The sequence below is a fragment of the Peromyscus leucopus genome, chromosome 13, assembly GCF_004664715.2.
Source record: "Peromyscus leucopus breed LL Stock chromosome 13, UCI_PerLeu_2.1, whole genome shotgun sequence".
Lineage (NCBI taxonomy): Eukaryota > Metazoa > Chordata > Mammalia > Rodentia > Cricetidae > Peromyscus > Peromyscus leucopus.
Window position 1 is genome coordinate 64,962,384 of NC_051074.1, and position 16,538 is coordinate 64,978,921.

General features: G+C 37.6%; 1 protein-coding gene across 8 annotated transcripts in view; it reads right to left on the reverse strand.

Moving 5' to 3' along the window:
- Positions 1–16,538, reverse strand: part of Gulp1 (GULP PTB domain containing engulfment adaptor 1) — a 260,214-nt gene that overhangs the window by 39,845 nt on the left and 203,831 nt on the right. For all 8 annotated transcript variants that reach the window (XM_028887104.2, XM_037210442.1, XM_028887069.2 and 5 more), the window contains exon 4: positions 6,591–6,662. In XM_028887104.2, coding sequence (XP_028742937.1) covers positions 6,591–6,662 — 72 coding nt within the window. The remainder of the gene's footprint in view (positions 1–6,590; positions 6,663–16,538) is intronic.

The window sequence follows — 16,538 nt, forward strand, 5'->3', positions numbered from 1 at the left end:
CTATCCTTTTGACTTAGCATAATTAAGCAATTCTGAGGTTTCCATGCATGAAGTATTAAAGTACCAGTTGTTCAATTCTGTACCTACAGAGGCCACCTGAGAAAAGCCACCTTGTGCTGCTTGCAGGGCCATGCCAAGACTTCCAAGGCCTTTTCACCATCTGGAAACAACAATTCCTGTGACCGTGGACAAGAATCATGTAACCTTGTATTTTATGAAACTATTGCTACAGTCAGTAATTTAAAACTTCTCTGTTTAGAAAGAAAAAAAATAAATGGAAGAAATGAAGAGAGGAAAGAAAGAGTGTTGATGTTACACATGCATACACACACACACACACACACACACACACACACACGAGGAGGAGGGCTGGAAAAGGGAGAGCCCCAGGAAAGGGAGGATGTTCAGACAAGAAAAAGAACTATCCAGCTGGTGTAAGCCTCTGGCATCCTTCCCCTACTTCATGTCAAGATGAAGTTAACAGTGCGAGCCTTGAGTTCTCAGTTCTCATCCAACCCAAACTCCATTTCCTAATGTCCTTGAACACCCTAGGTATGAAACGGGCTGGTAACAAGCAGCCTGAAAGCCACACTTGCCCCCTTGCACTCAGACCACTTCCTGTAACATCACATTTTCTTCCTTTCCTTCTTCCTTCCTTCCTTCCTTCCTTCCTTCCTTCCTTCCTTCCTTCCTTCCTTTCTTTTTTCAAGACAGGGTTTCTCTGTGTAATTTTGGTGGCTGTCCTGGAACTCACTCTGTAGACCAGGCTGACCTTGAACTCACAGAGATCCGCCTGGCTCTGCCTCCCAAGTGCTGGGATTAAAGGTGTGCGCCACTGCCGCCCAACTTAACATCACATTTTCTACATTTAAAACATAAAAAGTTTTTGATTCATTTTTATGTATATCAAGGTTCTCATCAGTTTTGTGACATGATTTCTGAAAATATATTTGCAAAAGTCTGGTATCTAGAATTAGACTCACTCAGTTTTATATCTTAAATAATTTGGTAATTACTGCCTCTCTGCTTTTTTTTTTTCTTTTCTAAAAGTAAAGATCACTGCTCACATGACTTTGCAAGCTCCCATCTTAATTCTGCTTGATTTTCTTACTTGTGGACTTCTTAATGGTGTTCCAAAATTATTCTAACTCAGGAGTGATGAGAGACAGTGCATGACATGATGCTCTCTTATCCTTGGTTACATTCTTTCTTATTATTTTACTGTAACTACTTGAACAGCCTCGTTAACAAATGTCTCTCTCAATTTTTCTTCTGAATTCCTTCCTTTATAGATCTACATAGATGGAATGATCTATCCTGGTAACTTGAACAATCTAATAAAAAGGTTGAAAGGATGTGAAACCTAAGCATTCTATACACCAGTATAATACAGCATCAAAACACAGGCTTTGTACCAATAACATGATGAAAAAATGAAATGCTATTTGAAATTATAAAGTCATTTAAACATGTGTCACTACTATTTAGAGCTTGCAATGAAATTTAAAGAGCATTGACTTTGATACTGTCCTTATGCAATTTCTATACATCTCTCAAAGGACATTTTGAAAAGTGAAATCTAACTCCATTACTATATGTTAGTGGGCAAGAAAATTAATTTAATACTTTGGTCCTCTTAATTTGGCAATTCTATGCTACTTTATGTGTATTTTTTCCTTTATTGAAAATATTTTTTTTCTCATACAATACATCCTGATTATAGTTCCCCTCCCTCTACTCCTGCCAATTCCTCCCCACCTACCCTCTGCTCCAGATCTACTCCCTTTCTGTCTCTCATTAGAAAAGAACAGGTTTCTAAGAGATAACATCCAAATATAACAAAATGAAAGATAGTACAATCAAGCTGGAACTATCATATTGAAGTTGGACATAGCAACCCAATGGGAGGAAAAGAGTCCTATGAGCAGGCACAAGAATTAGAGATCCACTTGTTCTCACTGTCAGGAGTCCCATAAAAATACTAAGCTAATAGCTACAGTACACATGCAGAGGATCTGGGCTGACCCGTGCAGGCCCCGGGCTTGCTGCTTCAGTCTCTGTGAGCCCATATGAGCCTTGCTTAGTTGATGCAGAGGGCCTTGTTCTCCTTGTGTCCTCCATCCCCTCTGGTTCTTACAATCTTTTCATCTCTTCTTCAGTGGGATTCCCTGAGATCTGAGGGGAAGGATTTGATGGAGATTTTGGCTGTGGATCTTGGCATCTGTTCCCTTCTGCTGCTGGAGGAAGCCTCTCTGATGATGACTAGATAAGGCACTGATCTATTAGTGTAGCAGAATATCATTAGAAATCATTTTATTGAATTTTTTTTTTAGACCAGTAGAGTTTGGTTTAACCCTAGGTATCTCTGGGCTATCTCCTCTCTGGTTCTTGGTCACCCAAGAAGTCTCAGGTATGGGTTCCATCTCATTGAGGGGGCTTAAGTCAAATCTGACATTTGATGGCTCCTCCCATAAGTTCTGAGCCACCATTGCCCTAGCGTATTTTGCAGGCAGGACAGATTGTAGTGGAGAGATTTGTGGCTGGATTGGTGTCCATGTTTCTTTTTCTGTAGCCTACAGAGTACCTTCCCAGAGCAGAGAGACTAGAACATATGGGTGAGGGCTCCATGTGGGCACCGCTCTGACATCTTCAAGTTCATTGAGGAACACAGGTGCTATCCTTGGCAATGGGGTCCTGTTGTCAGTTTGTAGACAGCAACCCTTTGTTTTTTGCAACAGCCTGGGTTGTTTAGGGATTTCCATGGGGCCCCTTTCAGTCAACAACTCAATTGAATGCAATCTAGTCTGGCCACTGGATGCCTTGCTTGACTACAAGAGATGGCCAGTTGAAACTCCATACACCCCATTACTAGGAGTTCATATTAGGATCACCTTCATATAGTCCAGGAAGTTTCCACTGTAGTAGGTTTCCACACTACCACCAAATGCTCTCCAATTTCAGTCATCTCTCCTTGCACTTTCTTTTTCTACCCCACCTATCCCAACCTGATCCCCGACTCCTGTTCCCACCTACCCCCAGTCTAACCATAAAATCTATTCCATTTCCTCCTCCCAAGGAGATCCCTGTGTCCCCCAGACTCTTCCTCTTTAACTAACTTCTCTGGGTCTAAAGACTGTAGCTTGGTTATCATTTATTTTATGGCTAATATCCACTCAATAGTGAATATATACCATATCTGTTTTTCTGAATCTGGGTTACCTCACTTAGGATGATTTTTCTTCTAGCTCTATCCATTTGCATGCAAATTTCATTAAGTCATTTTTTTTAAACAGGTGAATAATACTTCATTGTATAAATATACCACATTTTCTTTATCTGTTCTTCTGTTGAGGGAAATCTGTGTTGTTTTTAGTTTCTGGCTATTATGAATAAAGCTGCAATGAACATTGTTGAACAAATGTCCTTGTGGTAGGATCAATCGTGAATCTGCACATTGCTTTTTGATAGGGTGACCATTTTTAGTCTGTTAATCTTACGGATCCACTAACATGAGAGATCTTTCCATCTTCTGATACCTTCTTCAAATTCTTTCTTCAAAGATTTGAAGTGTTTATCACACAAGTCTTTCACTTACTGGAGTTACCCCCAAAATATTTTATATTATTTGAGGCTATTAGGCTATTATGAAAGGTGTTGTTTCTCTGATATCTTTATCAGTCTAGCCACTATTATTTTTTTTAGTTAATCTTGTATACAACCACTTCGATAAAGGTGTTTATCAGCTTTAGGAGTTCCCTGGTAGAATTTTTAGGATCCCTTATGCATACTATCACATCATCTGTAAATTATTTAGCACTTTTATGCCACTTTGTGTTTCTTACACTTAAACTGCTAAAACATTCCTAATAATCATGCTGTTTGTATATAACAAAGTTCTACATAATAATTTGTCAATTGAAGAAAAAAAGACTGTGAAGACATAACAGAGTTATGTTACACAGAGTGAAATCCACCGATGAAGATGCAGGCTGATGACCATGTCTTGACAGTGACCCCCAAGGCTGTATTACATTGAAGCAGTTTCACATATTTGAACAGAACCTCTTTAACTAGGAGATAGTCCTTTCAAACTGGGGCCAAAAGACGTTTTCTCTGCTCATGCATGTCTCAGGGAGGCTGTTGAGTTAATATCTATGTCCCAGTGTGTATTGATATTAAGACATAACAAATTGTGAACACACATTAAGTCCAGGTGTTTGAGCTGATTGTGTTGAAATAGACCCCTTCTGAAAATAAAATTCATAATGATAACAGCTCTGAGTTTTATAGTATCATACTTTTAGATACTTACTCCTTTTTAAAATATCAGGCTAAAGCATAATTAAGAAATAGAAAAATGACATGCTGTTTTGACAAACAGAATATAAAAGTATTTTCATTCTTACACAAGTTAATACTTTGAAATTTATAAACAACGAATTCTCTATAGTCACAAAATAGTGAATAACCAAATCGTTAGAAACATTTTGTTAAAAATAAAGCAGATGTCATGAAGTACAGGAGTATAAAAATAACATAACTGAAAATTCTTTAAGAGTTCCATCAGCCGGTATTATGCTTACATTTCTAATTCTTACCCAATGTCAGAAGCCAATACATTTAAAAATGCAAACTTAGAAAAGAGAGTAAATATAAATAACATTTTTAACTACATGAGGAAAAAAATCTGAGCACAACATTACAAGGTATTTACTAAAAGAGTCAGGACACACTTGTGTGGGAAACAGCAGAAAATCAAAATGGGGTCAGGGACATTTCGTAGTTTCTATTTCTAATGGAGCCACAGCGCCACCCTATGGCCATATCTATATGATAGCAAAACTAAAAATATGTGTAATAAGTATTGATACATTTTATCATAGCTTCTGACCTCTGACACAACATAAAAGAAGCAATTACAACAAACTTATATAAAAACCAATGTCTTACTCATGTCCACTAGTGCAAGATTCTCTCCTACATACATTCATTCTCCTGAGAAACAAATTTTTCAACCAATATAATTTATTTATGAAATGCATATTAATTGTGAAAGATATACATTTAATAAAAGCTACTGTCCATTAAGTATACATTTTAATTGTCTTGTTATTGTCCATTATATTCCCCAATAAGACTTCATTTCTAAGTATGAAACTATATAGAAAAGCCATATAAAACCTGACAAAATGCATATAAACTAGTCATAGTTTTAGAAGCCATTTAAGTTCAAGTATCTCTTTGGCATAGTCATAATACAATTGAATAATTTTAGTTTCATATTTGAGATAGTGAATGAAGAATTTCCAGGGTATAAAGAAATATTGTCAACATCACCGTTCTTTTAAGATATCTTCTGGTTGCAGTAAACTTGTGCTCAACCCAGGATTTGGACCATTATTAAAACAATTAAATACAATCATATTTTAAGTGTTGCCACAAACTACAAGGTCTTTAAATAAAACCCTTTATTAGTGTTTAAAAATGTTGCTCAGACGAAGAATAGCATGAATCATCATCTAACGAATAGTGGAAAGAAATGGCTAATGAGAGCATTTTCCAAAATGTGAGTGATATTATCTTGGGACCCTACAGAATGTTTACTTACAGGACTAAATAGTCTACTTTATTTCTTTATCTGTAGTACAAATCTCATTCTGATCTTTTCCTTCAATTTAAACTTTGCATATACTTCATTTGACCTTCTCAAAAACAGTAGTAATTTTGAATGTTCATGATTCTGCCTGGAACAAACCACAGGGCCTAATATTCCTGTGGAATGAGCATATGATCTAGAACCAAGATCACAGAAGGGTTGTCCTACACCCACCAAAATGTGAGAGCAACCAAAGAGAAGAAAAGTTAACTTTGCAAATAAAGTAGTGGTCTGTAGATCCTCTTACAGCATGAAGATGCATGAAGGAATTTTTCCAAATGAAATCTCAGTGAGGCTGACTTTTAAGAGGTGGGCTATTATATAAACATGTTTGTGGTATGTAATGCTAATTTTATTAAGAAATTTGCTGAACATGAGTTCGTGAAGTTGAACAATTTTTTTTCTCAAGAAATATATTACTTAGGCTGTTCAATCAATATTTTCTTCTGCTCCCTTAGTTACACAATCTCCCCTAAAACTGCTGATTGACATGGATGACTGGGGTATCCTTAATGTATAGCAGCAATACAAAATTCTGCTGTGTAATCAACTCTAACCATATTTTCAACTGGTATATATGATACTTTAACTGTCAGAAATTTCTATTTTGCTTCTACCAGTTTTGAGTTAGAGCATGGGTTCATATTATCCAAGAAATATAAAGCTGACCACTGAATATAAATACTTTGGCCTTAAAAGCTTTTAGAGACTGTAAGAAATTATACTTTATAAAAATATAGTATGTACAGCAAAATAACTGTATGAATGTGTTTATACTTTAAAATGTCTCTTTGAACAGATGGTAGTTATTTAAGTGTAATTTAAAGACAGTGGAGCTATACCTACCACAGTTATCCATGTTTTGGACGTCAGTCAATCTGCTGATGACAAGAGACCAATATACTAGCCATTTTTTTCTGAGAGTTTTACTTACCTTCAGCTTCCTCACAGCATCTCTCACAACTTCTGTTCCCTTTGGCTGCTCCACTTCTGTACTGCCAAGAAACTGAACATGAGCATTCATTAGAAACAGGCTTCACTAAGCCCCATCATTGATCTACCTGAAGGCACTACTCTGCATATGAGAAAGTTAGGCAGAAATTCAAACACAAATCCTAGTTAAGGGGAGCAACTGTTACTCAATTTGTGTATAAAACACAAAAATACATCATTTGACCATTTACAATTCCTAATTTTCAAAGTATTTTTTAAAACATATTTTACCTAAGTATTTTACTTGAAGCCTGGATTGCCTTGGAGAACAAAAGATGTTAGAGATGCCAGAGTCATGGGATACCTGCTGAGAAGACCTGCTAACAGGAAGCAGAACCAGACCAAGAGAAAGAAGAGTGTTGCAGTCAACAAAGCAAAATGGAATTGGAGACCTGAAGAGAGCATTTTGACAGCAGACATGGAGATGCCCAACTGGTTTTCAGTCTAGGTTTGGTCCAAGATTTCCTCACTATGCTCCCTTCCCTGTGTTTTGGAAAGGTAATGTATATCCTGTGCCATTAGCCATTACATGTTGGAAGTATGTGATCTGCTGTTTGATTTTTACAGAGGATTACAGTTAACAGATTGCATGAATTTCAGAAATTTTGAACTTTGGACTTTAAAACATTGTTGAGACTATGATAGACTATAGGGACTTTTGAAGTTGTACTAAATGTATTTTGCATTATGATGTTGTTACAAGGTTATGGGGGCCAGGAAGTGAAATGTGGTAGTTTGAATGTAATTAGCCCCCATAATTTCATCATAGTGAGTGGCACTGTTAGGAGGTGAAGCTTTCTTTGTTGGAGTGGGTATGGCCTTGCTGAAGGGAGGGGGTGGAGGGGCTTTGAGGTTTTCTATGCTCAGGATAACATGCAATGTCAGCCAACTTCTTGTTGCCTGAAAGATGTAGGACTCTCAGCTACTCCTCCAGCACCACATCTGTCTGCATGCCGTCATGCTCCTCATCATGATGATAATGGACTGAACCTCTGAAACTGTAAGCCACCCCAATTAAATGTTTTCTTTATAAGAGTTGCTGTGATCATTGTGTCTCTTCACAGCAATAGAAACCCTAACTAAGACAAACTCCAAAAATGTTCTAAATAGATTCATGCCAATCAGTACTCTGGGAACCTTTTAAAGCTTCTTTCCAAGAGCTTTACTTAAACCAATGGAATTTAACCAAGGGCATCTTAATGTGGGCCTTTCTACTTAACTTTCCCTTCCATAATTAAGAAATACATTTAGCGCCTGGCATAGTGCCTCACACCCTCAATCCCTGCACACTGAGTCAGGGGATCAGAGGCCAACCTGGACTACATAGTGAGTTCAAGACCAGCATAGGGTTACAAAGCAGAGGAAGGCACACACACAGACACACACACAGACACAGACACAGACACACACACACACACACACACACACATCCATACCCACATAGACACATACATATGTATACACACATATACATACACATACATACACTTATACACACAGACACATACATCTACACACATACAAATACATAGATACACACACACACACACACACACACATATATATATATACATGCACAAGCTTGATAATTTTATGACTGAAAAGGTTTTACTTCTTATAATTCCTCTTAATTTTCAAAATTTAAAAGTAATAATTCCTAAATTAAATACATGTCACTTATACATGTGCATCCCAGTGTTTTGTATAAAGGTTTTGAGAAACTCAAACATGATGTAGGGTACTAGAATGAGCTCTAGATTTAGAGTGTGGAAGTGTCAGAAAGTCACATAGCCTTGGTCTTTATCTGACTTTTCTGAAAAAACACGAATGTGGTGGTATTGTGTTCCCCAAAATATTGTGTACCTTAATAAACTTATCTGGGGTCAGAGAACAGAAAAGCCACTAGTTAGGCAGTGATAGCACACACCTTTAATCTTAGCATTCCAGAGGCAGAAATCCATCTGGGATATCGGTGAGTTCAAGGCCACATTGTAAACAGCCAGGCATGGTGACTCACGCCTTTAATCCCAGGGAGTGATGGTAGAAAGCAGAAAGGTATATAAGGCGTGAGGACCAGGAACTAGAAGCATTTGGCTGGTTAAGCATTTGGCCTGGTTAAGCATTTGGCCTGGTTAAGCTTTCAGGCTTTTGAGTAGTAATTCAGCTGAGACCCTTTCCGAATGAGGACTCAGAGGCCTCCGGTCTGAGGAAACAAGACCAGCTGAGGATCCGGCGAGGTGAGATAGCTGTGCTTGTTCTGTCTCTCTGATCTGGCCTCAGGTTTGATTTTATTAATAAGAACTTTTAAGATTCCTGCTACACACGAATATTAATATTGTTGTTTATTCATTGTAAGATCACCTTAAAGAGAAACTGAAATAACAGATTAAAAGAAGAAATAGCAATGTGGTATGAGACGTGACATTCCTTGGTTATCTGTGAGTGAGCAGCTGGTTTGGGAATAGAGCTTGTGCCTACACAGTTCTCCTGGGATCCAATGGACCAGCTCACAGACCCATCCTCCAGCTTCCACAGACTTGTTGTTTCTCAGCATCTTCAGAATTTTCTCTCTGGACAATGCCAACACCTTACCAGTTCTGAGAGATATTAAGCATGTCAGAGATTTTTCTCCACTGCCTAAATCACCATGCCCCTCAGACAACGCACTTCAATTTGTGCTTTATTCAGTACAAAGGCAAAAACAAACAAGCAGCAGCTCAGCTCCTTTGGTTGGGGATGAGTACAGTCCTGAAAGATGGGATGTTCAGAGCTTTCCTTGAGCTGTAGCTGAGGCCAGGGCTTCACCCAGAACCATCATCTCCCCATTTACAGTGTTCCTCCGGGACGACTCCCACACTAACTCAAGTGAACTGTGATGGTTAATCATCATTGTCACCTTAGCTCCATGTATATTCACCTTAGAGTGGAGAAAGCACACCTCTGTTTGCATCTGTGAGGTCTAAGGGGATGAACATAGAGGGGAAGCTCATCTGGATTCAAACAGCACCATCCAATGGGCTAGAGCACCAACGGATTTACAAAAACGAAAAGAGAAACCATCTGCTTTCTCAGTCTGTACTGAAAAGCATGGCAATGTGGTATATGTTTTCTTCATAATTTACAAACTATACCTTCTCTTTTTTAATGTTTCAAAATGCCTTTGATAAATACAGATCTAACATCTACAACTGTAGATGTTATTTTATATTCCACACAGAATGAAATGCATGCCTCTCTTGGTTTAATGTATAGAAAACTTACAGTCTAGGTAGATGCACAAAAAGTGAGCATTTTACAGTCTACAGCCTATTGAAATTGAAGGTATAAAATTTTCATTAAGTTTGATAGTGTATAAAATACTTGCTTTATGGAATTATTAAAGAGTATATTAAAATATGTCATATTTGATTAATATTTATCAAATACTTATAATTATCAATAAATTAAAGTGGCACAGACCTCAGTGAAGTCATGCCCTTATCCATTTATTTCTAGTGATTCCTTCCTACCATTATATTCACAATAAGCACTTTACAAAAGTTCGGAAAAGTCTGAGAATTTCACCCACATTTTCAAACATTACTTCAAATGAACTGTTTTGAAGGCTGTGGCAGGCTGAGTCTTTACCAGTAGAGGGCAGTGTTGTGCAGCACGATACAGCCATTTAATCTGCTTTGTTTGCTTCCTCAAATATTTACAAATCACTCTAGAAAAAATGTTTTTTAAGAAGTAAATAAATTAAAATAAAAAAACAATTGAATAGCTAAGGGTTCATCCAGGCGGCCAAGAAATGGGTCACTAGTTAGCATACGAAAGACTTAATTTATAACAAAAATATGAAATGTACATTTTACTTAGGTCAGATTCAAACATCCCACTTTATTGTATGTATTTGCTATACGATTTCTTTAAATGTTAAGGGGAAAACATGTTAAAATGTAAAAACAATATTAAATCTTAAAGACCAAAATTAATAAATTAAGAATATTGGTGACATATTAACCAATGATATTCTGGTTAGAGAAAAAGAGACAAAGGGAATATATCCTTGTAACTAACAACACAGACTATAAGTGTAAGAGGATGGATTTTCTAAGTCAAGTTGACATTATCATAATATGATTTTAAAAAAGCACTTTTTAACCTTTTTGCTTCACAGTCAACTTAGTAGATTAGCTGTATACAATATAAATTAAGCCAATTTAATTTATAGATTTTACTTGGCTGAATTACTATGTTATAGAGTCAAGCCACACCCAAAAAAATCATTTTTAAAAAGCGCATCTTAACTGCCAGTTGCTAAAGAAAGGTCAGATTCAATTAGATTTAAACCTATTACTTGACTGCCAAAACCATAATCCTGAAAGAAATAAATTAAAATAGGCCCACCCAAAAGAGAGGTTTTAATTTAAACTTTAACTGATCTAAAGGGCACCTTTTAAAGTAGGTCTAAAATGTTTTGATAGAGGATTAAAACTAAGCTTAGTATTAAAAAGGCTTTATTACCTTTTATATTTAATTTGAAGTTTCTCATTTTATTTCAATATTTTCTATGAGTAGTCACATGTTCTTATTCTAGACAGATAAGGGGTTGTTTCAGTGACTCAGGCTTTTAAAAGAAGGTTAGGAAATGTGAGCCCAAACAGACCTGTTTTCTGCAAAGGAGAGGCTACACAGGCTGCCTGAGGGATCCCACTGGGCTTGAAGTCCACCCACAGTCAAAGGCAGCAGGAAGAATTTTTCAGCCTCAGGATTCCACAGCCAGATGCCCTTCAGTACAGGACTGGGGCAGCTGGGGTGAAGGCAAGGCATCCGCTTGTATAAATGTTAAAGAAGTGTGAGCGAAAATAAAATGAACGTTTAGAGAAAACAAAAAGCAGGGGCTTCGTAATCCATTTCTCAAAAAGAATCACATGACTGTAAAAATGCATGGACTGTGGAGGTACTCCAATCCCATCTCATCATTTTAAAGAAGGAATCTGGGCATTAAGGAGGTGAAGGGGCTTTCTGAGGCCACAGCCCTCCAAACTCTCTCATACACTATTTATTCCTGCTCCCTTAAGCAAAATAGAAAAGAATGGAAAGTGACATGGCCCATCAGATCAGGCTAATAGTTGGAATTACATGACTCTCTTTACCACATGCACTTGTTAAGATTATATATTCTCTTATAAAATACACTGAAAATGCCTTGGAGTCAAACAGATTTTTGGTTTGTTCTTCAAGGCAATGAACTGAATTCAAGAATTCCATGTTATATGTAGTAAAATTCTCAATGTCTGTTTTCTCATTTTTGAATGGAAAACAGTGCTGTAAAAAGTTGCACATCATTTTTGGCATAGCATGGACAATCAATGAAACTAATTTAGACTAACTTATTAAATAGAATAGTCACAAGAAGAAAATAAAAAGAACCAATCACTCACAACGACTATCAAGAAAAATAGAGAAAAGCACTTTAAGTCATCAGATTTAGATTCTGGCTAGGAGACAGCAAGGACCCTTACGACATATACACACATTTTTTTCCCTCTCAAAATTACACTGTATTTTTAAATATTTTAAAAATTCTCATAATTTATTTACAACATTCCTTGTGATTTAATCAAATACACATTATGGTGATATTTTTGTGCTGAAATGTGATTTTATTTGTATGTTAATAAAGTTGGCTGGAGATCAGAAGTCAAAGCCAGCCATAAGCAGAGTCAGGTGGTGATAGCACATGCCCTTAATCTGATCACATGGCAGGCAGAGTCTCTGTGTGGTCAAGGACACAGTCAAGCGTGGTGACATGATCCTTTAATCCCAGTACCAACCATAGAGACCTGGAGGTATGTATAGACAGGCAGTGACGAGGAAGTCATGTGGCTGGGCTTAGAGTCAATGAGAAAGCAGAACAGAAAGGCAATAAAAACACAAATCAGAAAAGAAACTCTGGGGAAGCTACTGCTGGTGGTAAGCTAAAGCTAGTCAAGGCCATTGCTCTGATCTCTTTGGCTATTTCCTCTGCATTTGGCTCTGTGTTTCTTATTTACTAAGACTATTTAAGAATTTTGTCTACAACACATCAACATAAGACAAGCGACAATTTTAGGGTATCCGCATATATTCATGTTCATATGTCCTTCATGAAGTGCTTGCTCATTCTGGGTTTCAGAGGATCTGAGCACCTGCCTTGTGAAATAAGGTCTTAGATGCATAATTGGTATTAATAAGATTATTTTTCAATGTTGTTTATAACAAATCATCACTACTCTAAAAAATATTAATCTTATTTCCAGACAGCTTAACACACTTTTTTAAAAGTATGCTGGCATATAATTATAAGTAAAAGAAAATTCTTTTCATTTTCAACATTGTTGCCAATGTAATTTTCTTTGGTTATTGTATTAGCTGCAAAACAACACTGAACACAGTGATACTCATTACTCATTCATGCTGGTTCATTTTATGTCAATTTGACACAAGCTAGAGTCATTTTGGAAGAGGGAATCTTAACTGAATAAAAAAAAAATGGAGCCACAGGATTGGTCTGTGGATAAGCCTGTGATGCTTGTCCTTGGTTGATGACTAATTTGGGACAGCCCAGCTCACTATGGAAAGTGTTACCCCTGGACTGTGGTCCTAGGTGCTATAAGAAACAGGCAAGCCATCAGAGCAAGCCAGGAACATTACTTCACCATGACCTCTGTTCCTGTTCCTGGCTCCCAAGCACCTGCTCTGAGTTCCTGCCCTGGCTTCCCTCAGTGATGGATTGATAAGCTGTAAGCTGAAATAAACCCTTCCCCCAAGTTACTTTTGGCCATGTGTTTTATCAGAGCAATAGAAATCCCAACTAAGATACTCTCTTAGCCTTAATTTTCTTTAATCCTACTCTTTTGACAATACAGCACTTGGTATAGTGAAGTTCTAGCAAGCATCCTCCCTGTACCTGATATTGCTTTAGACCTCAAATGTATTCATTTGAAGAACCTCTACTATATCAAATGCCCTATCCACACTCCTGGGCTCAATGTGCCCATTTCCCACCCTTTTGAGGAAACATCCTTTTTTGCTCCTTCCCAGTAGATAGCTTTCCTAGTACTTTTCATCAAAGATACCACACTGTCATGATAATTATTAGTATGGTCACTAGTTTTATTTCAATATCGTAATACATTTCATTAAATATTGACTGTGTATTATCTGCACACCCAGTAGTAGTATAGGCTTTGGAGACAAAGCAGTGAATGAAACAAATGTAAATCCCCAACAGAGAAAAAAAAAAAAAGCCCAAATAAGATTGCATTTAAAAAGAAAAGTATCTGAGCTTTAAAATAAGGGAAATTGTTAAATTGAATTCTCTTTATTTTGTCTTAGCAATTATTTATTAATTAAATCTGTATATTTATTTTACTTCCCAACCACGGTTTCCCCTCCCTCCTCTCCTATTATTCCCTCCTCCCCTTCCCCCCCAAATTCACTCCTCCCCTGCCTTCCTTCAGAAAGGGGCAAGTCTCCCATGATCCCAGGTTAGTTGAGCTCCTGTGATCCAGGTTAGTTGTTTCTGAGAGTTCCCTTGTGATGACTTTGATTCCCCTGTCTTGTACAATCCTCCCTCCCTCTCTTCAACAGGATTCCCTGAGTTTGTCTCAGTACTTAGTTGTGAATCTCTGCATCTGTTTCCATCAGTCACTGGATGGAGGCTTTCTGATGATGACTGGGGTAGTTACCAATCTGATTACAGGAAATGGCTAGTTCAGGCTACCTATCCACTATATTGCTAGGAGTCTTAGCTGGGGTCATCCTTGTAGATTCATTGGAGCTCCCCTTGCACCAGGTTTCTACTTGACCCCAAAATGCCCCCCACCAAGACACCTCTTTCACTATTCTATCCCTCCATCTGCCTCCTCCAACTCAATCCCTCATGTTCCCATCCCTGCTGGCCTCCAGTCTACCCAGGAGATCTCTTCTATTTCCCCTTCCCAGGGAAATCTATGCTTGCTATCTTGTTAACTAGCCTCTCTAGGGTCCTTCTTATTACCTAGCCTCTCTGGGGCTATGGATTGTAGCATGGTTATCCTTTACTTTGCAGCTAATATCCACTATGAGTGAGTACATATCATGTTTGTCTTTTGGGGTCTGGATTACCTTATTCAGGATGATTTTTTTTTCTTGTTCCCTCCATTTGCCTTCAAATATCCTGATGTCATTGTTTTTTCACAGCTGAGTAATACTCCATTGCGTAAATGCACCTTTTCTTTATCCACTCTTTGGTTGAGGGGCATCTAGACTGTTTCCAAGTTCTGGCTATTATGAATAAAGCTGCTATGAACATAGTTGAGCAAGTGTCCTTGTGGAATGATTGAGCATCCTTTGGGTGTATGCCCAAGAATGGTATTGCTGGTTCTTGAGGTAGACTGATTCCTAATTTTCTGAGAAAACTCCATATTGATTTTCAAAGAGGCTGTACAAGTTTGCAACCCCACCAGCAGTGGAGGAGAGTTCCCCTTGCTCCACATCCTCTGTCATTAGAGGTATACAGCATTTGCCTGATTGGAACAATGACCTAAACTGTGACTGTGGATCATGACAGTTGCTCACTTTTACAAATGGGAATGAAAGAACTGGGCTATTAACTGCCAAGGTGAAACACTAGCTGGACATCACATCTCAGTGAACACTTCACCCCAGGACATGTCCTTCCTATGATGGGCTCAGGTCTGAATCATTTTGGTTTAGATCTCAGAGTGATGCTATGATAGGATTTGTGGGTTTTATTCCTTTAAACAAGGGTCGGGTTCATCTTTTCACAAAATCAGCACAATTAACTGTAGAAACCCAAAAGCTTCAAGGAATAAATAAACCTGCTAGGAAGCTGTCAGTGGAACTGTACATAGAAGATGGGAAAACTGAAGCTTCGAAGATCTAAAAACAGCTGTGTCCTGGCCAGCAGGACATCTGCTTCTGAATGATCATTTGGGTCCATCTCCCTTTATCGAGCTTGCCTGGAATCAGCTGAAGACACGCTGAAGTGTGGTGTTTTGCGTTGGCAGCTAACAGCCCAGTTCTCACATTCCCAGATGTAAAAGTGATCAACTGTCCTGACCCACAGTCACAATTCAGGCCTTTGTTCCAATTAGGCAAATCCTATACACCTCTAAACTCAGTTTGGCAATTTTCCTTATTTTAAAGCTCAGATATTTTTCTTTTTAAAGACAATTTTATTTAGGTTTTTTTCTCAACACTTGACAGCATTCATCACTAATTAGCACTAGTCTTTACTGTGATGCTTAATTGGTTTTGTTTGAACTCTACTGTATACTGACTTTTATTGACTTTAAAAAAGAAATCAATGATAACATATTCCAGGGCAGCTCCTGAGTGTATTTTTCAGCCACTTTTTGAGACTTCTAATCCTGATGTTAAGGTAGACCTTTGTTTTTATTAGACTATATCTAAAAATTTCAGAACTTGATTAGTGACTATAATTCCACATTTAAGAATTTCATTTTCTCCATACAGGACTGCATTGCAGCATAAAAACAGGATGTATTTCTATTTCTCATTACATGCTTGATTAATATACCACATATTCAAGCTGACTGCTTTCAGGCAGCAGAACTAGATCTTTAGATGAATCTTACAATGTACACTTCAATTTATTAATGGGGCTGTGAACCAAGCACTTGGCAAACATATGAATTAGAATTAATGAAGTATGAAATTCCATTTATCAATATGCCTAAAGTTTAGAGTATGTACTTTGAACTTCTCAAGAGATTTATTTTAATTTTACTTAAGTGTATGTGTAAGTGTATGCCATGTGAACATAAGTGCCCAAGGAGCCCAGGAGAGGGCTGGAGTTCCAGGTGGCCATGAGTGCTGAGAACTGAATTCGGTCCTC